This window comes from Centruroides vittatus, unplaced genomic scaffold (genome assembly GCF_030686945.1).
Source record: "Centruroides vittatus isolate TY-2023 unplaced genomic scaffold, ASM3068694v2 contig_1276, whole genome shotgun sequence".
In the NCBI taxonomy this organism is placed as follows: Eukaryota; Metazoa; Arthropoda; class Arachnida; order Scorpiones; family Buthidae; genus Centruroides; species Centruroides vittatus.
Genome location: NW_027120815.1, coordinates 350,138 through 375,567, shown reverse-complemented (window position 1 = coordinate 375,567; position 25,430 = coordinate 350,138). Strand labels below are relative to the sequence as shown.

The 25,430-nt window shown below is 31.4% G+C and overlaps 2 protein-coding genes across 3 annotated transcripts in view; one reads left to right on the top strand and one right to left on the bottom strand.

The window, feature by feature from the left end:
• Positions 1 to 11,174, top strand: part of Alg9 (alpha-1,2-mannosyltransferase Alg9) — a 29,157-nt gene extending 17,983 nt beyond the window's left edge. For both annotated transcript variants that reach the window (XM_067286966.1, XM_067286961.1), the window contains exons 10-17: positions 8,291 to 8,379; positions 8,860 to 8,979; positions 9,047 to 9,118; positions 9,500 to 9,617; positions 9,690 to 9,828; positions 10,651 to 10,780; positions 10,855 to 10,985; positions 11,053 to 11,174. In XM_067286966.1, coding sequence (XP_067143067.1) covers positions 8,291 to 8,379; positions 8,860 to 8,979; positions 9,047 to 9,118; positions 9,500 to 9,617; positions 9,690 to 9,828; positions 10,651 to 10,780; positions 10,855 to 10,985; positions 11,053 to 11,146 — 893 coding nt within the window. In that variant the 3' untranslated portion in view covers positions 11,147 to 11,174. The remainder of the gene's footprint in view (positions 1 to 8,290; positions 8,380 to 8,859; positions 8,980 to 9,046; positions 9,119 to 9,499; positions 9,618 to 9,689; positions 9,829 to 10,650; positions 10,781 to 10,854; positions 10,986 to 11,052) is intronic.
• Positions 11,175 to 19,308: 8,134 nt separating this feature from the next.
• The window catches only part of SCCRO (defective in cullin neddylation 1 domain containing SCCRO), a 29,135-nt gene continuing 23,013 nt past the window's right edge, over positions 19,309 to 25,430 (bottom strand). Inside the window, exons 5-7 of the mRNA XM_067287140.1 lie at positions 24,598 to 24,680; positions 20,234 to 20,330; positions 19,309 to 20,125 (exon numbers count right to left, since the gene is read on the bottom strand). Of these exons, the coding sequence (XP_067143241.1) occupies positions 20,046 to 20,125; positions 20,234 to 20,330; positions 24,598 to 24,680 (260 nt within the window). The 3' untranslated portion in view covers positions 19,309 to 20,045. The remainder of the gene's footprint in view (positions 20,126 to 20,233; positions 20,331 to 24,597; positions 24,681 to 25,430) is intronic.

Here is a 25,430-nt window from a genome sequence, read left to right as displayed (position 1 = left end):
TTAAAAAATCCTATAATACACTTTATGCACTTTATTTGTTTTTTAATTTTATGTTTATCTTTTAAATTAATACCTTTTTTTAATTCTTGAACAATACTACTCAATAAGTTACTTTTATTTTCTTTTTTAATTGGTAAATCTTTTATATTTTTATCTATAGTTGCTATCATATCTGTTGTAATATCTTTATTTGGTATATTGTAGTCTAAGCCCAGTGCTAACACATGTTTTACATAACTTGGTACCATACTCCTAGAATTATTTACTATAAGTTCATTAATCCATTTTTTTTCTCTTTTAGCTTCGGATAGGAAAACAGCTGTTGTAGTTTGTTTTCCTTTTTATATCTATACTCATCACCTAAGCCTTTATATGGGTTTTCTTTATAATGAAGATCAGATGTAGATGACTATTTGATAGTATATAATAGAAATCTGATTAATAAAGAAACTATATATAATTTAATAAACAACATAGACAAGATTATACAGTTTGATATTGAAGAGGAAATAAATAAGAAAATTAATTATTTAGATATTACCATAGTGAATAATCCTACAAAATTTGACTTTATAACTTATAAAAAATCTTGTAATGTAAACAAAACTATTAATTACCACTCTTGTATTCCTGATCACATTAAAAAGAATGCATATATAGTCGAATTAAAAAACATATATACTAGAATATCTGATAATTATAACATAAATATTAAATTAAAAGAATTAGATACCAAATTCCTTTTGAACGATTACCCAAACTTTATCCTTAATAAATGGAAAACATATTATTTAAAGAATAGATATAATACAAAGTTGAAAACCGATAAAATATATAAAAACTTTATATACATTAAAAATATCTTTGAGAAGTGCAGGAAAAGTATTAATAATCATAATATTTGTTTGGCCCCATCTTTGACCAATAGTATTTCACAAAACATTTGTAAACATATTAATAATAATAGTAAGAATAATTTAGACCCTATAAAAAAAGCTGGTGTGGTTTATAGAATAGAATGTAATTGTCATAATCCATGTATATATATATAGGAGAAACCGGGCGTGTGCTGGAAACTAGAGTTAAAGAACACGAAGCAGCCATTCGGCTTAAGTACCAGAATTCTCCGTGGTTTAACCACATCCATAGTAATAATTGTAATATTAATAGAAACAATGTAAAAATTTTACATATTGAAAAAGACATATATAAAAGAAAATTTAAAGAACATATAGAAATTAGAAAACAAAATAATAATAATTTAATAAATCAGTCGAAAGGAATAGAAATAAACTATAGCTGGTATAATCTAATAGATGGCGCTGATATAAAATAAATAGATATCACTTGATTACTGTTGTGAAGTGTTGATTGTGGTATACTGATGTTAATGATGTCAAAAATTTGTAGTGCTTTAGAATTATCTATACAATTGTTTGTCAAAAAATTGTTTTAATAATTGGATGGTTTTAGTATGTTTATTATACACGTGTGTGAAAAGTTTCTTAAACTTGTAAGTATAAGTATTGTTTAAGATATTACTTGTATTAGTCTTATATTGTTTTGTACAAAAAAAGATAATTGTAATTTTAGGATTCCTATAAATGTGTGCAAGTTTACTACCCTTACATATGGAAATATCATTGTAACTACCACCAACGGTTATTGTAAGTTTTTCTCCAAAGTTTATAGTTATAGTGTAGCTATACATCCATGTCGTGTTTTAGTTAAACATTTTACGTTCTTTGTTATTGTTTTAGCACTGAAGAGGGACTTTTTTTTCTTTATTAACTCTTTCTGCCCTGTGGGCACTAAGAGGGCCTCTTTTTAGTAGGCCCATTATGGGTTCGGCCAGGCCCACAATGGGGCGACCGGGTGGTGAGGGACGGGGCCCGACATATCCGAACGGACCACCCCCCGAAAAATTCCTGGGATTATTCGACCCGTTTGGATTCGATCCCGGGTCCCCCAGAGCGGTAGGCTGCCACCTTGACCGCTCGGCCTCCGGCCGTCTCTGAAGAGGGACTGGAAGATATTACACCAGCCCGAAATGCATTTGATGTAGTCTTTACAAAATAAATTTAATTTGCCAATAAGTTTTAAATTGCTGTGAGATTTGTCTACCAAGAATTTGGATTACAGAGACTAAAATCGTCATATATAATTAGAAAATTGAATATATTTTTAAATTTAATTCTATAGTAAAATTTTATTATTCATTTCGGTAAGAAAGGGAAGAACCAAATTCGATTTACCTCATGCCGCAGAGCATAGCCTGGAATGGTTCTTTCCAGTTAAAATAATTTGCGTAAATAATAGATGTGAAGATATTCCAGTTTATAAATATAGTCTAAACTCCATATTGGACTTGCATAGTATATTATAGGAATGATTGTTGAGTTAAATAGTTTAATGTGAGTTTTCAACTTGGAGCATGCAAATAGTAGATTATCTATGGCTTGCTTTGCTTTGATTTTTATTTTGTTAAAATGTGCTTTAAAGGATAAATTCCAATCAAACTTGACTTTCAAATAGTCTTTTACAAACTGTAAATGAAATAGAGTATTTTCATGATATATTTTTAGTGTTATTTTCAGATATTTTACAATTATTGCGGAATATTATAACTTTTGTTTTGGTCAAATTAATTGTTAAATATAATGATTGAAGAAATTTATTAAGTTGATTAATTTTCCTTTGTAATGAAATTTTTGTTGGGGCCAGAAGCACAAGATCATTAGCAAAAAGAATATAATGAAAGACTCTATTTCCTATTATAATTCCATCAGTTGATTCAGTAAAAAAAGGTGATCAATACCTATAAGATAAAAGTTGAATAAATATGGGGGGAGAGGATCAGCTTGAAGAATTCCACAGGATAAAGATAAAGTTTGAGAGATGTTATTGCCTTGTTTTATCTTGATATTACAGTTGGTGCAAGTACTCGATTTGCTTCAGCAATCGGGTACTTGCCACCACAGGATTTCAAATAGTGAACCAACAGAGAAACATATATCGAATCAAATGCTTTTTGAATATCAATGAAGGAATCATATATTTTCCTATGTTTTTTTTAAAAGATAAAGCTGAAATATTATTAATAAGGTAAAGATCGCAAATTCAGTTCCTTTATTTACAGTAAATGCATATCGAAATTCGGCTTCTAATCCCATAGTTTTAGTCCATAGCTTAAATTTGTTTACAAGAAGTGAAGTAAAACATTTCCTTATAGTAGATAACAATGCTATCGGTCTGTAGTTACTAGGAGAGGAATGATCACCTTTCTTATAGATCATCATGAGAATGGCTGAGTTCCAGGAATCGGGATAGGAATCAGATTTGTACATACTGTTAAATAAATTTAATATTTTTATCTAGAATTGTGCGATAATATTTTTAAGAAATCGGTTGGAATGTTGTCATTTCCTGGAGTTATTTTACTTCTTGTTTTTTAATGACATCATTCAATTCGATAATAGTAAAGTCAGAATCTAGAATTTCGTTGTAAACTTCTATACTTGTATTTAACGATAATTCCATGTGGATTTGTGGAAATCTTGATAAAACTGTTTCCAGGTATTAAAATCTATTGTGACAGAACTTCCATTTAAATTTGATTTAGTCTGAAATCTTCGTATTGTATTCTAGAACAGTTTGCCATCATTATTATTTTTAATTAGGTTCAGTTCAATTTTGCGAAGATAATTTGACTTTTTAGTTTTAAGTAGATTATTATAAGATTGTTTGGCTTTTTTATAGCTATTAAAGTTAAGATCAGTTGAATTTTGTCTAAATTTTTTAAATTCTACTTGTTTTATCGTTCTCGTTCTTTAACAGTCAGTCAAACCACCCTTCTTTAGCTTTATTTTGAATATTTCTTTTATTTTTATTAATACATATGTAATCATTTAACCTGTTTATCCTTAGATTGCTGACTATTACAAATTAAATGATTAGATCCCATATATTTGGAGTCCAGCAAATCACCGATTCTGGAATTAAAGCCACCTAATATAATAATGTCATATATCAATAACTTTAAAGATTTCATTAAGGGTATTTAAATTACCGGGTGGCACATAAAGTTATCATCAGTATTTTATTATTCTTGTTTGATAGTTTATTTTCAGTTATTGAGATGAGTAGTAGTATATAATTACTAGTTTTTTTTAACTTGGATTATTTTACAATACTCCTTTTCAATCAATAGACATAAACCACCACTCGGTCGTCCGGGACCTACTGATTTTCTTGCTAATACAGATTCTATTATAAATTTATTAGCGAAATTTGTAGCATAAAATTTATCAGATGTAATCCAGGTTTCTGTCAGCAATAATAACCATGTTATATTTAACATAAATATAAAACTACATTTGTTAATTCTCTGTAAGTCCTTGGCAGTTCCAACTTACTATAGCAAAGGAGTGATTACTCTCCAAATTAAGTGAACTTTGTATATGACTTTGATTTATAGTATATCAGCTTTCCAAGTTTATTAAGTTGGAAAAGGGTAAAAAGATATCTACATATCATAATAACAGGAAAAGACATTTTGTTTTTGTATATCGTAGCGTTGAAAGTAAATTTTTGCATCTACTTCTTGAATTTTTAGTAAGGTCTGGAGATATTTGAGTATTTCTCCAATCTTCAAGCTGATTTTGTAGTTTCTTCTGAATAAAAGCAGAAAAGATCTGGTTATGAAGTTGATTATTGTTGAAAGTTATTCTTATAGTTATTTTTGGTAGTTTCGTTAGTTGGATTGCATCTGAAATATCGTCTTGAACTATATTATGAATATTTAGTAAAGAAACGATAAAATTATGGATTTCTTCTTTACAAACAATCCTTGAGTTAGGGTAATTATACATTATAATGTTGTTACGATTGTAATCATTAATTAGAGAATCCATTTTAAATTGTGTGAGGTCCTTCTCGATCTGCAGAGTATCAATTTGTTGTCGTAGATTAGTAATCTGTTCCTCCATTTTTGTTTGTTTTTCTTTAGTTTCATGTAAATTTTTATGAATTAGATTCAATTCCTCCTTAATACTAGTAATTTGATTAAATAGTTTGTCATTAGATGATTTTATAAGATTGGATATTTTATTCCATAAAACTGTAGATGAAATGTCGAATATAATTGTCTCACCCGAGGAATCTTGAATATTATGTTGATTTGAATTCTCGTTAGAATTCCCGGTCTCCATATATATATATCTTGTAAATTTTTATCAGATTGTAAATTAAAGTCTGTAATTAGTTTGGAACTTGTAGCAATCTTCTCTGCTTGACTGGAGAACGTTGCATTGCTATTAATATTGGTTAATATTTTCTTATTATTATTAGTATATTTAACTATTAATCTTCTTTAACAAGTCAAAAAACGATTAAATCAGATGGTTAATTTTAAAGTTATTCTCACAAATGAAGTGCGTAGAAAAGTTCACCAGCAGTCCTGAGAGTTGGGACGAAATTAGATTTTTATAGCGTACGTTACAAACATTTTTGGCCATTATATGTTTGATCTCAGGCATCAGCAGAAAAAGAACAAAAATCTTTTAGAAAGCAAGCTTCAGGAAAATACAAAGTTCAAGCATTCAAAATATGTTCCAGAACTAAGCAATTCAAACAGAATACAATTTAAAAATGAAAATTATACACAAAAGGGGTAAGTGACTACCACAAATCAGAGAATGTTTTCCCATGTGTAAGATATCGATTCTACCTCCTTTGCATTGATACATCCTCTGGACAATTTATATATTTCCAGTCTCTAATGCCTTTAATTCCATTAACTGACGTATCTGTCTAAGTCGTGCCTCTTGTAATTTGACACAAATATCTGATTTCAAAGCATAACTAGCCAATGATAATTTTGGTTGACCTTTCTTGACCCATGTTTTCTGACTGTCTCCTGTAATGACCGATATAGAACTGATGTATCCTAGGACCTATTCAGCAGTATGTGAGGTCTGTCTGGAAAGTTTGCAAACTTTGCAAATAGAAGTAGCTTGCCTAGAAGCTAGACGGTTTTGTCGTCTTCAAAGTAATCTCCTCCCGATTCTATTCGCCTAATTCAGCGTTTCTCCTATGAAAGGAATGTTCTGCAAAGTGCTTCTTTTAGGATGATGCACAGCTCTGCTAGTGAATTTTTCTTAATGGCGCAATGAATGAAAAATGACGACTTTTTATTTCCCAAATTAAAATTTGCTCTCAAAAGATGTCTGTTTATGCTTAGTTCGGTGGATACGAAGGTTGGAGAACAAGTGACAAAGATTTCTTTCTGGACAGACCTTGTATACCAATGTATTGCCGTAGAACATGTTTTGAATGCTTGAATTTTGTATTTATTCTGAAGTTTTTATTCTGTTTTTCTGCTGATTTCTGAGGAAGGTCGAATATATAATTGACAAAAGCATTTGTACTGTTTACTATTAAAATCTAGTTTTACTACTATTAATGTTTAAAATGATTTGACAAAAATAAATTGCTGTATGATTTAAACAATAAGATGTAATAAATGCCATGTATAGTTTCTTTTTATCTGATAAAATTCCATTGCCTTTGCCTAGAATTTTACTTTCCTGGCTGTTCTGTATACAATTCAAGAAATTTATAACTTTATTAGTATTTGTGATAGAGAAATTATGTAGAAGGTATTGGAAATAATACAATAAAACAATAAAAAAATATATTTTAACTTTCTTCTAAACAATTCAGGTTTGGTTGCATACACTATTGTTTTCACGTCCCCATAAAACCATCCTGGGTATTTTGCAAATCTCGGATGTTTTTAGACCCCCTGAACCCAAAAGGAAAAAATTTTGAAGGTTTGCGCGTTGGTGTATATTTTGTTTAATATCTCAAGATGGGGTAGGGTTAAGAAACAAAATTTGACATGGTAACTTGTATAAAAGGGGGGCATTTATGCTATTAAATTGTAGTGGTGAATGGTCGAGGGGAGGGGGATCGGGAATCATATCTTGGGCGGGGTCAGACTTAATGAAAATTTTAATAGTTATTAGCTTTTAAAAATGCATCTGTGACCGGAGTGTCGGCACCTCTTTGATGCCTCGTCAAGATTAAACCACAGTCCCGTTCAACACGAAAACTGCAATAGCAAGTTGGTTTTTGTTACTAGGTTATGCGAGTAGTTGGATATGGGATGGAGGAGTGTGAGACAGCATTGGAAGCAAGACACACAATTACTAGGTTAACAAAACAAATACATGTCTATTTTTTTGTTATTTGACACTAGAGCGACAGTTTATATGAAATCGTGTGTTGTTATAAATAACTGGAAATATCAATAAAAGAACTTTATCAATGGGGCAATCAATCCATTAACAGAGTCTGACACTATGGGGACAATCTGAAGAAGGAAAGCATTGAGATTTCTAGTTCTAGAGGATATTCCTCTATCGGAGGAGGTGATGATCAGACTATATCAGGCAGCAACTTTAACTATTGAGGGACTGGCAACGACTGACTGAATTGGCTGCTATTCGTCATATCAAACGACAAAATCGGGACAGCAGGTCAGAAGATTGTGAAAAAGCATCTTTATCGATGCTGAGAACTTAGTTGGATATTTATCAACTTTCACATCTGGGAGTATCTTTCTTTAAGTCCAGATTCTCACACATTTCTACCCTTAAAAAGGGAAAATCTTATTACAATTAATAAAATCGTAAAGTTATTTTAAAAAAATATAACAACAGCTGGGAAAGTATATAAAATCCAACTTCTCATATAATAGTACTTTGAGTGGAAACAGGTCAATTACTTAAGTCTAGATTGTGTTAACTATTCCAAATTGTAAGACTCATAAAGTTTGTTTTTTTTTTAGTGTGCTTATATGGTGTCCAAGAATCATACCTGCCATAATTTCTTATTTATTGTGTGTTCGTTGTTATTTTTTACAAGTTAATTTTCTCCAATTTTTCAGAAGTTGTGGAGGAAACGAAAAGCGGCAGAGGTGAAAACGTTAAGTTTAGACAGATCTAACAATTTAGAATAAATTAATTTAATTTATAAAGGATTAATAAATAAATAAATAATAATTGTCAATTAAATTTTGGGAGGTATTGACAATATTCAACTCTACAGGGAAAACACTTGTGATGCCTTTGGAATTTGTAGTAGTTTGTATTTCTAATTTGTATACTTTAATATTAAATGGAATGAATGTGCAGTTGTAAAAATCTTAGACATGAAATATTTCATTTTAAAATATTATTTGCAAATAAAATTTTTAAAACATTTATTAGCAAGTTTATATTTTCAGGTGTAGAACCATGGACATATTATTTCTTCAATGGTTTCTTGAATTTTAACATTGTTTTCATTATGGCATTTACTTCTTCATTAACCTTGGTAAGTGTAAATGATTAACTATATCATTAAAAAGTAAATACATATTATGATTTTGATTTTACATTATTTTCATGAATATAATTTGTGAGGTATTTAATTTATTTGAAACAAGTTGGTCAAGCACCACTATTGTTCCTAGAGACATCCACAACTGCCGTAAATAATCGGGCTATAATTTGGAAGAATGATTTTGAAGTGTAGCGTAACTGGTAACGCATTCACACGGTAAGCAAAAGTTGTGGGTTCGAGTCCCGCTTCGGGCTGATTCCTTTCTTCCAGTTGTATTATTTAATTAATTATTATCAGTTACGTTATGCTTCAAAATCATTCTTTCCAAATTATAGCCCAATTATGGATGTCTATTTGCTATTTGTCGGGGTTTGGTCGATGTTTATAATTGCACCTAGAGTTTAACATTTATGTACTGTAAAGTATTTCTCAACGTACGGCATTACAATTATAGCAAGTGGCTTTTAACAGGTTTTCTACCAATTTATGTTTCATCCATCTTGGACTCACAAACCAAACTTTATCAAGCTTTTAGAGAGCATGAGTGCTATGTATATTTGGATTATCATCTTTTTCTTACAGCCTCATAAGGTAAAACATTACATATATTCCTAGTAAATAATTTTTGTAATTACATTCAACTTATTATTATTAATAGGAGGAGAGATTTTTATTTCCAATATATCCCTTTTTCTGTCTATTTGGAGCACTTACTACCGATTTATTTCAGGTAATGTTTTTAAAATTAAGTAAATAAATGTATACTTATAATTAATATTGAGACACCTGCATTTTGACAAAGGTTTCAGCATGCAATACAGATTATCTATATGATATTGCCATGTTTTCCAAAAATTTTGTAGGTCAAATGACTAGAGAATCTGAGTGTTTTTAGTGAGTTCTGGTCTGTCCATAACTGCATGACTAGTATCACAGAAGAATATACACCTTTCCCAATCAACACCACAATACACTAAGTATTCATTTGGGCAGGCCTATTGGGCCATAGCTTCTTGTTTTCTGTTTACATCCTTTACAAAACATTAAAAAAATACATTTATTTTCAAACAATTATTAAGAATTACGTGCTGAAACATCTTGCTTTTTACAGAAGACACTCAACATTGCATTCCAAAGGTATCACCTACCATTTGGCAAATGGTTGACTTCTACAATCTGCATGACATTTGTTACAATATCACTGTTACGTACAGTTGCCATTTACAAAGGTAACATGCTTAATTTGCAGTTTAAAGTAAAATATTTGATGGAATTTTGACGTGGCACATTTCGAAACTTAGGTTATTCGGCTCCGATTCGGATTTATTCTAGCCTGGCAAATACGGCAGAAAATCGTCCGATGCCTTTGATGGACGAAATAAACGTCTGCACCGGTAAAGAGTGGCATCGTTTTCCTTCACATTTTTTCCTTCCCTCAAAGTAAGTGTTTCTTCCTTTTAAAGAAATTATTAACTTTACCAAAGAAAAGGACAAAAACAATTGCTAGCATTGACAACTAGAAAAAAAAAAATCTTGGTCAGTATAGAATATGTCCACATGCAGCATAACCCCAAAGATTTACTTTTATTGCATTGATTTATAAAATCCTACAAATTGTGTGTTGGATGTTGAGTAATACAGTTCTTGCCATATTTGACTTGTACACCAATAGAGAGAACTGTAGATGAATGCGATGTCTGCTCGCCCTTAATTTTTAGACACGTACAAGTAAATTTATACTAGTTTCTCAAAAAAAGAATTACTTCTACACCAGTGATTCTCAATCTTTTTTTTGTCACGGTACACTTTAAAAAATTTGGCAGCACACACAGTTACTTCGGTAAGTACTGCAGGATGTCATAACAGTGATTTTTTAACGCGGTTAGTTATTTACGTCACATTGTCTAAACGCTTTGTAACCAGTGTTACAGATAACTGCCTGTAGTTACCAATTTCCAAATGCACCCTAGGAAGGTAGAACCTATTGAACTACTTGTCTGACATTGCTTATGTACGGGTATTTGCAGTGGTGGCACGTTTCAAAAATCTTGCGGCACAGTGGTTGAGAATCACTGTTCTACACTTTATCATTGTGCTGTCATAACAATGTTTAAAAACTGGATAATGTATTTTAGTATGTTTTGTTTTTGTCTGTGCATGTCATACAATTCCAGTGTATTCAAGATTTACTATTTTGTCCTTTTCCTATAAAAGTCAAAAGCACTTTTCAAGTGAAAAATTAATTAATTTTATTCAATTTAGTTGGAGGTTGCAGTTTCTTCAGTCAGACTTTCGTGGACAGTTACCGAAGCCATATAGCAACGAGACGGGAGCAACACGCATCATTCCAAAAGACATGAATGATGAAAATCGTGAAGAGACATCCAGATACGTGAGTATCCAGATTTATGTTTAATCGAAATATTAAGTTTACAATTATCTTATTGTAATTAAAATTCGATCTAGTTCGACATCAAAAGGTGTCGATATCTTATCGACGCAGACTTTCCCCGAAGTTCCGCCCTCGAACCCAGATATTCCCAAGATGCCGGGAAATGGAAAGTGAAATTTTCTGAATCGTTTTTAGATGCAGAAAGGTAATAAATTTAAACAAACATTAATGTATTAAATTAGACAAACCACTAATTACATTGATTTTTTCAGGTCGCCAAAGTTGTCTAGAGCTTTTTATATTCCATTTATTACTGAAGACAACTGTAAATATGTAAATTATAATTTGTTAGAAAAAACTGTGTAGAAAAAAATAAAACAATTTATATTTTAAATAGTGTACAATAATTATTTTAGATAAATTTTCTTTGCTTTGGACTTTTCTCTGAGAAAAGATTGCAAAATAATAAAAATTAAATATTCTATTTAATATTTATCTTTGCAATTAAACAGTGCACTTAAAATTGATAATGATTGTCAACATTTTACCATTGATATCAATAAGAATATTAAGGCATTCCTGCCCCATGGATGCTTGTAAATACAAGACAATTGCTTTCAACTGGCTACTGAAGTGGACACTTTTATAACACCACAAATGAAAATAACTCTAAAATGGTTGCTAGTGCAATTCGTTTCTTATGAATAGTTTCTGCAATTGCAGATTTACATACATACAGTACATATTTCTTTCAATTTCTGACAAACTTGCAAAGCAGCAGGATGGTGGCAGGCACACCATTATATGTGGAGTTCCTTTGCTAAAATTAGTCGGCATTGTGATTATGTTTATCCAAATTAATCTTTGACACTACAGGACGTCTGCAATGTTGAATGGTGATGTGGTTGTAGAGGACATTGACATAACCCTAAAACAGGAGCACTGGGTGTTCAGGGGTCAAGTTAGATAATAAAGTGCCACGTGTCTGACAAGGATCTGAGAACTTGAATTCTTATACTGTACTTGTATTTTTGTCAGTAAATTTCCCAATCCAGATTTGGGTGCAGATGAATGATGCTAACAAGAGGAACCTGGGAGGTTGTCATCACCGATTTCGACGAAATTTTGTGGACGTGCAGTATTTATTTCTACTTACGAGGGATGATCAAAAATTAAGATTACAAAGCCTGCAGTTTAAGTGTACATTTTATTTCATAAAACTAATACAGCCAACTGATAAGTGCCTAAACCGATATGGAGACTATCACTTCGTGTGATGAGTTTAAAAATTCCCTCCTGATAAAAATCCTGTCCTGCATGTTCAGCCAAGTTGTCGCAAATATCGTGAACAATGTGACAAACTCTTCCGAACGACATTCCCAATTCTACAGTCATGTGCCGTAACATGATCCTTCTGTTGTCCTGAATCAGCTCCTTCACGGTAGCTGTGTTGACATCTGTTGATGCCATGCTGGGTCGGCTACTTTGATCTTCGTCGGTGAAGTTTTCTCTATTGGCCGCAAACTTCCAACACCATTCTGCGACATGCTGACGAGACATTACAGTCTCTTCGTAAACCTCTACCAGCTGCCAGTGAATTTCAGATGCAGTTACATGTTTCGCCCACAGCAATCGAATAACTGAGTGGATTTCTAAACAAGACCAGTTTTCCAAACAAGTCACTATTTGTGTTTACCTGCAACTAGTGCTGTAGGTGGCAGGTGGTTGAAACTCTGCACAGTTGCCAACTGCACACTTCTCTATAACAAATGAAACTCTAGGAATATTGGCCTTGTAACTTTAGTTTTTGATCAACCCTCGTATTGAACTCTGCCAAAGCTGCAAGACTCACTATTGGGCATTCTCAAGAAAAGTCACGATTAAAGTTTTTCTAGAATTATTAATACCTATGCAGAAGTGCCATTCATGCATTCGTGGCGTGATTAGTTAAGATGTTGTGTGAAGAGTGATCTCATACGGGATTTGAATCTACATATCACTCTTCACACAACACCTTAACTAATCACGCCATGAATGCATGAATGGCACTTCTGCATAGGTACTAATAATTCTAGAAAAACTTTAATCGTGACTTTTCTTGAGACTGCCCAAATAGCGAGTCCTGCATCTTTGGCAGAGTTTAAGTACGAATCAATACTACACGTTCACAAAATCTTGTCGAAATTGGTGATGACACTCCCGGGTTCCTCTTGTAAGATGAAGATTTTGGTTTCCTCTGCCTACCTTATGACTCTTCTGATTCTTTGTCTGGTGAGATCAGATCGTTGAAGTTTCTTCCATCAATCGTCTCATAATTGGATATGATGTAAATGAACAAAACAGTGTTTAGGGGTATAAAGAAAATAATTTTGGAGGAGATTTTCTTCTGGATTCCTTGGTAGGTACCAATCAAATTGTTTTGAATCAAGATATTAAAACTGTTACTTCCAGGCACGAAGATTGACTTCTCTGATTTAAGCAGCAGAGTGATGGACTGACATGTTTGATGAACCTTCTTTGTCTATCACAGATACATTATCTTCATCTTTATCTTCATCTTAATTAGGGTTACATATTAGGACTTTGTGGACCATGTGTGCTGCTAATGACTGGTTCATATTATGTCTAATCTTAACAGAAAGCATATTGAAATTAGTTTTGTGGTTAATCTGTTCAATACTGGATCTAGAAACTCTCCTTGATGGATAATCAAATAGCCTGATTATCAGAAAATCATTGAGAATTTGTATTTTCCATGGAAGTATTACACATCCAGAAACTTTTTTTTTTCTGTTTTTCTATGCTGATTTTCCATTAGTGAGTTCACCCAAGTTAATACATTATCTCAATCTGTGCTGCAGCAAACTTAACTGAATTCTCATGTACTGTATATTTAATCCAAATTTAATCACTTAGCTTCTTGAAATCTAATGACCTATCTGAATTCCTATAGAAAGGATCCTGTATTTCTGTAGCAATCCAAATTCTAAAATTAGAGATACACTAATAATCAAATGATGGCGGCTTCATTATTGGACTAATGTATACCTGATGAAAAATGCTTTATCAATTGATTAATAGATAATTTGGACTCGGTTCACTATATGATTAGGAATACACATTAAAGTTATAATGTTGAATTTCACAAACAAACATCACAAAACCTGATAAATTTGTAAAGACAAACAACTACCGGATTACATCGGGCTACTTTTCTGCAATTATAATTGAATTAATTACTAAATAATTTGTCATTATAGGAAGGCATTAGGTGCCATCTCTTATTAAATTTAATAAGCCTGATGCAATCCAGTGGTTGGCTTTATGTTGAATTTTGTCTCCAATTTGCAATTATCTGAATTTGAAATCATAAAAAAACAAAAATGATAAGCAAGATATATTATGCTAATGATAGACAAAAATACACAACACCTCGATTTGATTAGTATTGCCAAAGGCTATGCCAGATTATTTATAGGGCTATATAAATATAGCTCAATAAATAATCCGGCAGATTGTTTGCCAATAGTAGTTGATAACACTATCAAAACTATAATCTCTTATCACTGAAACACTACTTCTACCATGGATTTCATCAGACTTGCAATGCAGGCAACTGGGTGTTAAGGGATGGACGAGCCTTTAAATACCTATGAAAACTTGAGGCTCAAGCTAAACTCAAAACCACGTCCTTGGAGTGGCAAGCTGTTTCAGCTGCTCAGCAATCTTTTAATTAATACCAATGTAACAGTTTTGTCTCCCATAGAACAAACAAGCTATTATAATTATAATTATAATTATAATAATTATTTTACATTTGTTGCTTGATGATAAAATTTTAAAGTAAGTACAGTTGAGTCCGATAAGTCGACACCCGGATAACTCGACACCATCGGTTAAGTAGTCAGTTTTCTGTGGTCTCGGCTGACTTACATAGGCATTAATGTTAAAAAAACTCCGGCTTACTCGACACCGTTTAACTCGTCACCACTGGATAAGTCGACATACTTTTGCTGTCCCCCATAGTCTGATAAGTCGTCACCCCTCCTAAAAAAGTGAATTCACTCCGCAAGTGTGGTGCAAACTCATTTTTTTTTCAGGAGGGGAGTCGATTTATTTATATATATATATTAATAAAAATGCCTTATGTATTTTTATCTATAAAATAATAACAGATAAACAAAAAGAAAATATACAATCTACATCATCACACCAGAATCCAATTTTGCATTTTCTCACACTAGAGGCATTAAGAATCCTTAGACGTTACTTGCCAACAATTGACAATTGTGAAGATGATGTTTTCAAGGCGTTCATGATCGTTGAAAAAAAAAATCGAGACAGTTAAGTGCTCAAAACAAAACACTAAACGAATTTTTCAGTTTTTCATCTACAGAGTAATTGTAAATGGAGGACACAATGTATCGTAAGCCTATACTACTGTATAACGCACTGTATTTTCCTAATTGTAGTTTTGTGGTTTTTTCCAACTTTGCTTTAGTCATCACATTGGATAACGTGACACATTTCCATTTCCCCTTGGGGTGTCGACTTATGCGGACTCGACTATTGTCTGTCAAATTTTTTCTTTTCGTGAATAAAATACAAAACTTCTGGGTCTTCTTTTATAGTCAAAATTTTATTACTTAATGTTGTCAAACTCACAAAGATTACAGTTCATCTTTTGACTGCCATTAATCAGAATTCATTACAAATTTTTAACAATCAATGACAACAAATATTCCGTTTAAAAAGTTCAATGGAAAACAGACTATCTTTTTATAAATGTATAAAAAGTAATGATTCCAACATCCATCTTAATTATAGGCAAGATATTTTACATTCCATATATAACGCCATTGTTAAATTTAAGCTTAGCATCAATTCTCTTTAATATTGCATAAGCATAAAGAAATACCAATAACTGATATTTGAATAGACTACAATATTATGATAAAATAACTTGTAAAAATACTAAAACACATTTTAAACTCTTTCCATTAGATATCACTACATATTTTGGAAACTAATCTGATAATTTCTTCTATTTAAGATATTATTAAAATTTAGAAGAGTTAATGAAAAATATTCAGGGGGAAGGTACATTAATACCATTTAAAAGCCAATGCGCATGTACAACAAAATTAACGACGAGTGTTAGTAACCGGTTCAACCGATCACCTCAGTTGACTATCGAGGTCGAGAGCGACCACTAATGGAAACTGTCACGAGTGTGGATTGTCGTGGTAATTTTGCCATTCACGTGCATTGGGTTTAAGTAGTAAACTAAAGCAATTAATTGATTATATTTTGAAATATCTAACTATAACATGTACAAGCTGCTTTGCTATTGAATTTGACAATTCCATTTTGGCAAAATGTAAAATTTAAGACAAGCATTTAAGTTTTATAAGTTAAATTATGATCAAACCTTAGAAGAGAGAATTATAAAAAGTTTTTTTTTTTAATTCTTTCTTCTAATGTTTGATTATAATATAATGACGAGTAGGAAAAAGTACCTTATTATAATAAAAAATTGAATGTTAAAATTGCAAAATCATGGTTACTAAAATTAAACTGATGACGTATGCTTCTATATTTTAAGCTACATAAAATATTATATACATTTATAATCCATTATCACATCTAGTTATCTTTCTCAATGAGATATTTTAAGTATTCAGATATAAGTGATACATTAAATATATTATGTACTGTACATTCTAAAATACTTATTTACTCTATCAAGAACTATCCAAATATGACCCAAAATGCATGTTTAAGACAAATATGTATGCTTAAATGTAATTTATACTTAAAAATCCATTAGTCCGTAAATTTTATTGCTTAATTATCAATAATACTTATTGAGCAGTTATTTGATCTTGGTAATAAATTAAATGATTCATAATTAGTGTTGCAACGAATAGCATATTCGGCTTGATTAACGCACGTACGAAAATTGGCACGCAAACCGCATTATGGCAACGACCCTGCTCTCTATTGGCCCGCTGTCACTATGCTTTGCTAATCGCATTAATTCTTGACAGTTGTAGCAGACAGACAAGAGTATCATGGCAGTATGTGATAAATGATGATATTAAATGTGGATAACAAAGAAATGACCTACATGTGTAAATAATGGAAAAAAACAGAGAAGGACTGCAAAGTGAAAATGTGAAAATAAATATGAAATTGAGTTGATAACATAATCGAACAAGTCGAGGCAGCTTATTGGTGCAAAATTTACGACCGTCAATGCCAAATAATTGTTCTCGTAGACTTCGAAAAGCTAAATGCTTGTAATGAAAGTCACTTAGCATGCACAGGTGAAAGCCTGGGGCTGTTCAGGCTACCAAGCTGTCTCAAATCTGTGAAATCATAACTGTGACTTATACCGATGTCTTATCTGTCTCTTTTCTCCATTATCACCGGGCTGAGAGTCATGTAATTGTAAAATGAGAAATCTCCGACGGAAAAGTGACGAATCAAAAGTATCGTGCACGCACATTATGATGTATGCATAGGCATATGTGGACTAGAGTGATAGAGGAAAGAGCAAAGATGAGCGCTTAAAAAGGATAAGCAGGGTCGGATGTGCGTCGATTCTTGAACGAATAGGTGTGTACATGTGCTAATCTTTGTAATTATAAATTGTGAATACATGTGACTAACATTATTTTGTTTTATATTTTGTGCAGGTTATAAGTTATAAATAAATATAAACAAACAACACTAACCCGATGACATTAAATCTAAATACCAAAATGATTAATTTACTGTGTTTTGTTATTTCTTACTCCTGTTTTTAGGTATTCGGTCGAATAGTGATTAAATATTTGGTATTCTGCCGAATAGCGAAAAATAGGCCGAATGCCGAATAGTAACCAAATATTCGTTGCATCGCTATTTATAATATGAAAATTATACCATAAATAAAAACAAATAATTTAAAGATTTGATTCCATTTGCACATTTTCAATGGAAGTTTTTATCAATGATTGTTTAAAATGATTTCTTAAGAGAGACAGATCAAAGAAACAATTCAATGTTTCAGTAATTAATACAGACTCTGAGAAAAACAAATTTGTACTGAAAATTTGTTGTAATTTGAACATGATCAGATTTCTATTTACTGCCACCATTTGTTTGCCTCTGAAATGGTCAATAAATCGAGGTGGCGCTAAACTGAAGTATCTCAAACAATTACAATTAAGTAATAAGATCTACACATAAGTTAGAGAACTTGAAAGTCACATGATTTGATGATAATGTCATTTTCAATACATAGTGTATATTTCAATAAACAGTGTATATTTAGTGATCTGTAGATGCTGAAACTAACACTTTTGGGAAAAATCCATTTAAAATATTTGTGTTTTACAAAGTTGATGCTATATCGAGGTTTAACCAAACTCCTTAAATTAAAGTTGTTCTTAGAAAACAAGAAAAACATCTCCAAAATCAAATCTCATTCTCCAAAGTTTTTGAGAATCGACAAATCTATTGTCTCAACAATTTGGAATGCAGCATTAATTTCATTTTTGGCCACATTCCAAACTGTCAGCATACTTTGATTCATTCGATTTTTAAAAACTCTTCTTGTTTTTGATAAATGACACGAGAACGAAATTCAGTGTTAATGAAGTTTCTTCTCTTAAATTAAACAAAATGATAATTTATCTTGCCGTCTTCTTTAATTTAGGGAGTATTTCATTGAATTTATTGTAAGGAGTTATAAAAGAAAAAAAAAGATGTCTTGATATCTTTGTTGTAAGCATTGCAACAAACTGGTTGATATTGGTGTATTTCCATTGTTACTTCTATAAAAAATAAGTTCAAACTAAATAAACCTTTCTCTATTTCTAAAATTAACATTTACGTAACTTTAAAATGTACAAATGGAATTAAACTTCGATGAAAGAATTTTGTTAAATCCATCAATGTCCTTTTTCTAATTTTTATATTTTATTCAAATTCCTTATTTACAGGATATTATTCAAATAATAAAATTAAATTATAAAATTAAATGATTAAATTGGTATTTATTAATATAAACTCTGAAATGTATATTTCTTTTTTTTTATATAGGTGTGGATTTCAGAACGAAGATTATTCGTATAATTACCAATTTCATCAAAAATTAAAATCTGATTTTGAGTACACCTTTTGACACAGAAAACTAACATAGCTGCAAAAAAAAAAAAAAAAAAAAAAACATAAATATTACAAATGGTGCTTTGGTTTGTTAAAACTATTTTTATGTTTAATATGTACAGGAATGAATAAATAATAATAATAATAATAATAATAATAATAATAAAAATTTCTATTGCCTACTGATAAAATGTTAGCTCATTAAACTTATCTATAACCTAAAATATAAGCTATTGAAAACAATTTAACAAATTATATATTATTGGAATGGAAGAGAGATTTTAATTTTTTGATGTATGATAACTAACTGTTATAATTCGATTATGCATTTGACTTCTATTCCGTGACGAGAGAGAGAGAGAGCAAAGGGAGAAAAATGCAAATTTTAATTTTAATGATGAAACTGTTAATTCAGGATTGAGCTTGGAAACAAGATCACAATTCAAGTAATAAAACTAAAATCAAACCACAATAGTTAAGCGTTGTAATGTAGTAACAATTGATTTTTGAGGGGAGTTACAAATATATGAAATGTTTCCGACGCACTGGACTTTTCTTTCGTTTTTTTTTTTTTTATTATAAATCTAAAATTATAACTGTCCAAAAAGTATTTACTAGACAGAAACATGAATATTAATTTATTAACAGTGCACTTTCATCTTCTATTGATATTCAAAGACAAACAAATGATGAAATTATATATTTTAAAAGATTCTAACTTCTCTGTACATGATAAATTCCTGTTAAGTTGTGGAGAAGATTAGAAAGTTACAAAAACATCTAAATTTTTTTTTTTTTTGTTTCACATATATAATGAAATTCGTTTTCTCTCCCTCTCATATATATGTACATACATATATGCACCTGTTCAAAAACTACAAGCAACTTACAGAAGTCTTAAAGTCATTATAGAATTAATTTAGTTTGATTGGATCTGTTAAATTTACTGCTTTTTCACTTTTAAACAATATCATCTATAGTTTTCAAATAACTTGCATTGTTTCCTACAAAACATACAAGGATGATATTTACATAAAATGTTTTCATCACAAAACAAAGAGATTGAATTGGCATGGGTGGATGTGACATGATACAAGTTGATGAGAATTCAAACTTGTGTTCCCATGACGGTTGTCACCATCGGCCTTGCCCATTCAACGAAATCATCGATGAGGACGGGCCATGCACCTAAATAGTAATTTGAGTTTGATATTAGTTTCTTGGTTATTAATAATAGTAATAAATGATATAAAGTTTCTTGTCTTGTGTAATGTTTTAATTTTTACAGAAAGTTACCTTCTTTATCGTAATTACTTAAATCGTCGGCAATGACGGCACTAAAATCCAGTAAGAGATTCCATGTGTCTCTTGGTATAGATCGCTTGTGATGCTCCTAAAAATATATTTATTTATTTATATATTTAAAAAAAATAATAATATAAATAATTATGTATATGTATATATATACATATACACATACACATACACACATATATATATATATATATATATATATATATATATATATATACATACATACATACAAACATACATCAAATGAATTTACTTGTATACTTCAAGTTATGATATGCAAATATTGAAACATGAGTAAAATACACATTAAATATACACAAATTAGCCTAATGGTAACAACAGGTGTTTTGTTCTGTGCTTTGATACTTCAACTACAGATGTGACAGTGAAATTTCAAAGTACCACTTTCTGCACCATGTCCCAAAGAAGATGTTTAGGCAATAGTCAAAGATAGTAAGTCATGGGTAACTTAAAGTCCAGTCAATCTACTGAAGAAGTTGCTCAATCAACCAGTGTCCATCATTCTGTGATTTCATGCCTGTAGACCCAATTCCAAATCACCAGAACGCTAAGCAGAAGGCCAGGCTCCAGTCACCCTTGAGTTACATCTTCCAACGATGCTACTTAATGTTATCGGTCAGATCCAATTAGCAGACAATGGCATCTGTTTTATGTGTAAGCCTTATTGCAGCGAAAGTGAGGCCAGTATTCATGACTATTGTAAAGAGATTGCACTTTTATGCATGAAGACCAAACATTCGTGTTCCATTGTCTGCTGACTATAGACAATTGGAGCAATGTCCTTTTTACCAATGAGTCACAATTCACTTTGCAGTCGGATAATTGAATTTTTGTGGGAAGAGAGACTGTTACATGATATCAACTGATTAACATCATTCAGCAGAATAATTTTTCTAGTGATGGCATCCATATATGACCAGGATTTCCTTAGGCAAACATACTGATCTCCACCTCTTCCACAGTGGTACTGTGATGGGCCAAATATTGGAACAAAATTCTTTATCCAAATGTTCAATTTTATGTGGATGCAATTGGTTCTGAATCATTCTTATGGACAATAATGCCAGGCAACAAAGAGCTTGTATAGTACTCAATTACCTAATGGCACAGGGAATCCAGCAAATACAGTGGTTAGCATATACACCAGATCGGAACCCTACAGAGTATGTATGGTATGCTCTCGGGAGAGCTGTAGTTTCCCACCAAACATTACTCAAGAGTTCCAACTGTTCTCATATAACTGTGGGAATTAATGCTTTCCAATCTCATTGATCATCTGATAGTTGGCACGAATCATAGTTGGGCACTCTGCATTAGTTTATAAGGAAGTCATATTCCTTATTGACAAATATTTCTCATTCACTAGTATGACCTGTCATTTTGTTCACTTTGTTAATTTTACTGAATGCCACCTTATACATTCAAAACTTTTTTTATATGCTAATAAAAGGCAGAGTTTTATTCTATGTTACTGTAAAATTTGAAATAAATTGCTGCAGTAGTTTCTGATTTTCATTTTTATGTTCAGTTTTTGGAGGAAAGCATAGTATGTCAAAAATAAAAATAACCAAATAAGCACAATGAATTATCATACTAAAATAATATTTTTGTAAATCATTTACTCTTTGCACTTTTCCAATAGCCAGCAATTTAAATCTCCTACATATTACCATTAAGCAAAGACCAAGAAAAAGCATTTAAATGCAACAAAATAATGAAGATCAAAATGTATCCAATACTTCAAAAATAAATATTTGTATAAAACTTTCATTTATTTTCATTCCTTATATGATTATTGTTTAGCTAAAAGTACTGTATTTTCCAGCATATAAGACGACCCCCGACTTTTACAGTTAAAATATAGAGTTTGGGATATACTCGCCCTATAAGACGACCCCCGACCAAAAAATACACTTACGTAAAACCAGATAATCGGAGTGATTAGTATTGGTCGCAACTCTCTCCTCCCCAGTCTACGCAACAGTATTGGACTTCAGATCATTATATCCCTCCATTGAGCTACCTCCGTGCTTCTGCGCACTAAGAGACTTCCTGTTCTCTAAGGTCAACGATACATCACTACACCGAGAGGTTCTGGAGCTGGCACACTCGATTTGTTATAGCTCGGTTTTTCAATTCAATGGGATTATTTACATGCAAAATAAGGGTGTTCCTATGGGGAGCCCGGTGTCGGGGGATCTGTGCGAAATGGTGGTCAGACGTTTGGAAAACATCACTCTTCCTACCTTCCTACCCGACATACTGCTCTATAAACGATACATTGATGACGTCATCATCCTGTGGAAGACGGAACCGAATATAGATCAATTTATTAAAGCGATGAACAAAAATCCGTACAGTCTGGTAATTGAGGTGGAGCAGCATAGTAACTCTAAAATCCATTTCTTAGATATAGATATCGCTTTGGAAGGGCCAAACATACACACTTCGGTGTATCGCAAAACTGATACTGCCTCCATGTATATTCCGATAGGGTCATGTGACCCATTTCAGTATAAAATAGCAGCCTTTAGAGCATTGGTTAGGAGGGCCTTTACGCACTCCTCCTCTCACCAGGCACTAAATCAGGAGATCAAACGTATAAACGAAATAGCGGTAGAACACGGATACACCAACCTGATAAGGGGACTATGTAGAAAGTACAGAAAGAGCCAGAAACAGGGTAACAATCAGACAGAAAGGCACTTAAATATTCAAGAAAACAACACTGAAAGGATCCCTATCACTTTTAACCTGCGATTAAAATCGATATATGCTACGATATCCAAAAAATGTCAAGTCCGTATAGCCTACAGAAGATGCCAGACCATTTTCCAAATACTCCGTAACGGAAAAGATCCTCCGAACCCAATCAGACTACCGGGAATATACACCATCCCCCTCAGAGACCACAGATTTGACAGAGATATGGTCTACATTGGCTCCACCAAACGTACAATGGGGATAAGGATTAAAGAACATAAGGCGGACATAGCACACAAAAGGCTCACAACAGCTCTCTCAACATATGCCACCGATCAAGAAGTCACGGCGGACTTTACCGCAGCTCGCATTATCCTCACCACTAACCACCCAGAACATCTCAAATTATTGGAAGCTATGAAAATATACAGAGCAGGATGTAACACCACGTGCATCAATTTTAAAGACGAGTTGGCCCTTTCAGCAGCGTGGCAGTTCCTGCTGGAAGATAATTTGTAAACATTAACATCTTCGCCGCTTCGAAGCGCATGCGCGCTACACAGAACGGCGATCGTTTCGTTTAAAAAATATGTTGGAACGTTTTCACGTGACGGAATTCGAAACTCATTTCTTTCAAAAAGGAATATATTCGAATTTATTACTACTAAGCCTGAAGAAGAGCCTAGAAGAGGCTACAAAAACGTTTGCGACCCGAATACTAATCACTCCGGTTATCTGGTTTTACGTAAGTGTATTTTTTGATTGAATCACCGGTGTGTAAGGACGACCCCCGACTTTCGAGAAGATTTTCCTGATTGAAAAGTCATCTTATACGCCAGTAAATACAGTAGCTGTTTTATATACCATAAAATTCAGTTCTAAATCCAAATTTTATCCATTAGTTTTTGATATAAACTCTTAAAATGATATTCATCAGTATAAATCAATATTATCCAATCTCGTCCCAAAATTCTACCGATTAGAGGATGCGTCATTTTACAGATATTCTAGAAAATCGACACAATTTATCAAATTAAAATAAAAACACCGCATTTTATATACCTCATTTTAAAGTAATATTTAATATTAAACAGAGATTCTAAATTGAAATTTACTTATGTAATGAAAATTTTGCATTTGAATTATCTTTTACCATCAATATTTTTGTTTAAAATACATAAAAGTTATTTAGTTTCATTAATTTAAAACAATTTTTTTTAACGACTTTCCGTAATTAAATTTTACGTGTAAAATTGGGAGGAATGCATCATTAATATCCAAATTAAGTTTTTTTAAATGTGCTTATTCCAAATTAATTCCATCAACTATCATCATTTTAACAGAATATATTAAATAATGACAATTTTAAATAAGTAATATAATGAAAATTTTCGATAAATTGAAGTTATTTATAAAAAAATATTTTATAAGAAACTTCAATCTTTACAAACAATGCAAACACATTTAATTAAAATTTAATATTGTGTTTAGATTTAGTAGAACTATGATTATGATCTTTAATCACAATGCCATTAACTACGAATGCTTTTACAAATTTAATTCTTTTACATTTCAAATTTCAGTTAATAATAATAATAATAATAATAAATCTTTAAACTTACTTGTAGAAACTGACACCATATGTTGAGAAATTTAAATCTTCCTGCCAGAACTATATTCCAATATGCTATTGCCATATCCAGTTCTATTAAATAAGTACTAATTATAATTTATATTTTATAAATTAATGCAAGGAAAACACTAATAGTAATTACGTAGAACAATTAATGGCCATAAAGGCATTAAGAAGTTTAAAGAAAGAAAACATTAATCTAGCTCTAAAAATCTGTTCAATTAAATTAAATTGCCAAAAATGTTTCTCTCAAACAGTAGTTTTTTAACATAGAATTTTGTTTAATTAAACTTGTTTGGTTTATAGAGGAGGGTATCAAATGAAAAATTGTTTGGGATATTTTGAAAATGTTTCGGCAATATTTATAATTCGGTCGCATTTAATTCGTTCTCGGACGGGAAAGCCAAAGTCGTAAAGCTTAATCGATTTGTCGAAACAAGTCAAAAAGATAATTTCGAGTTTTATTTGATGGATGTCGGAATTCGTTTTTGTTTAAATTACTAACAATAAATCAGACGAAGAGCTTGAAAATGTGGAAGAAAAATTAATTGTATGTTAACTTCTTGAAAGATTTGGTAGTAGTTTACTTCGGAAATATTCGTAATGAATAGCTTAAAATAAACTACTTGCCGAGAGAAAAGTTATAAGATATAATTAACTGACAATATCGGTCTGATTTATTGATTTGAATATTGGAAAACTACATGGTTTTCTTAAATATGTATAATTTTTATTTTCTAAAAATTGATTATTTTATTTCCGTTTTTAAGTCGTTCAAACAAAACTCTTACCAGTATATTTATTAATAAATGAAATCACATC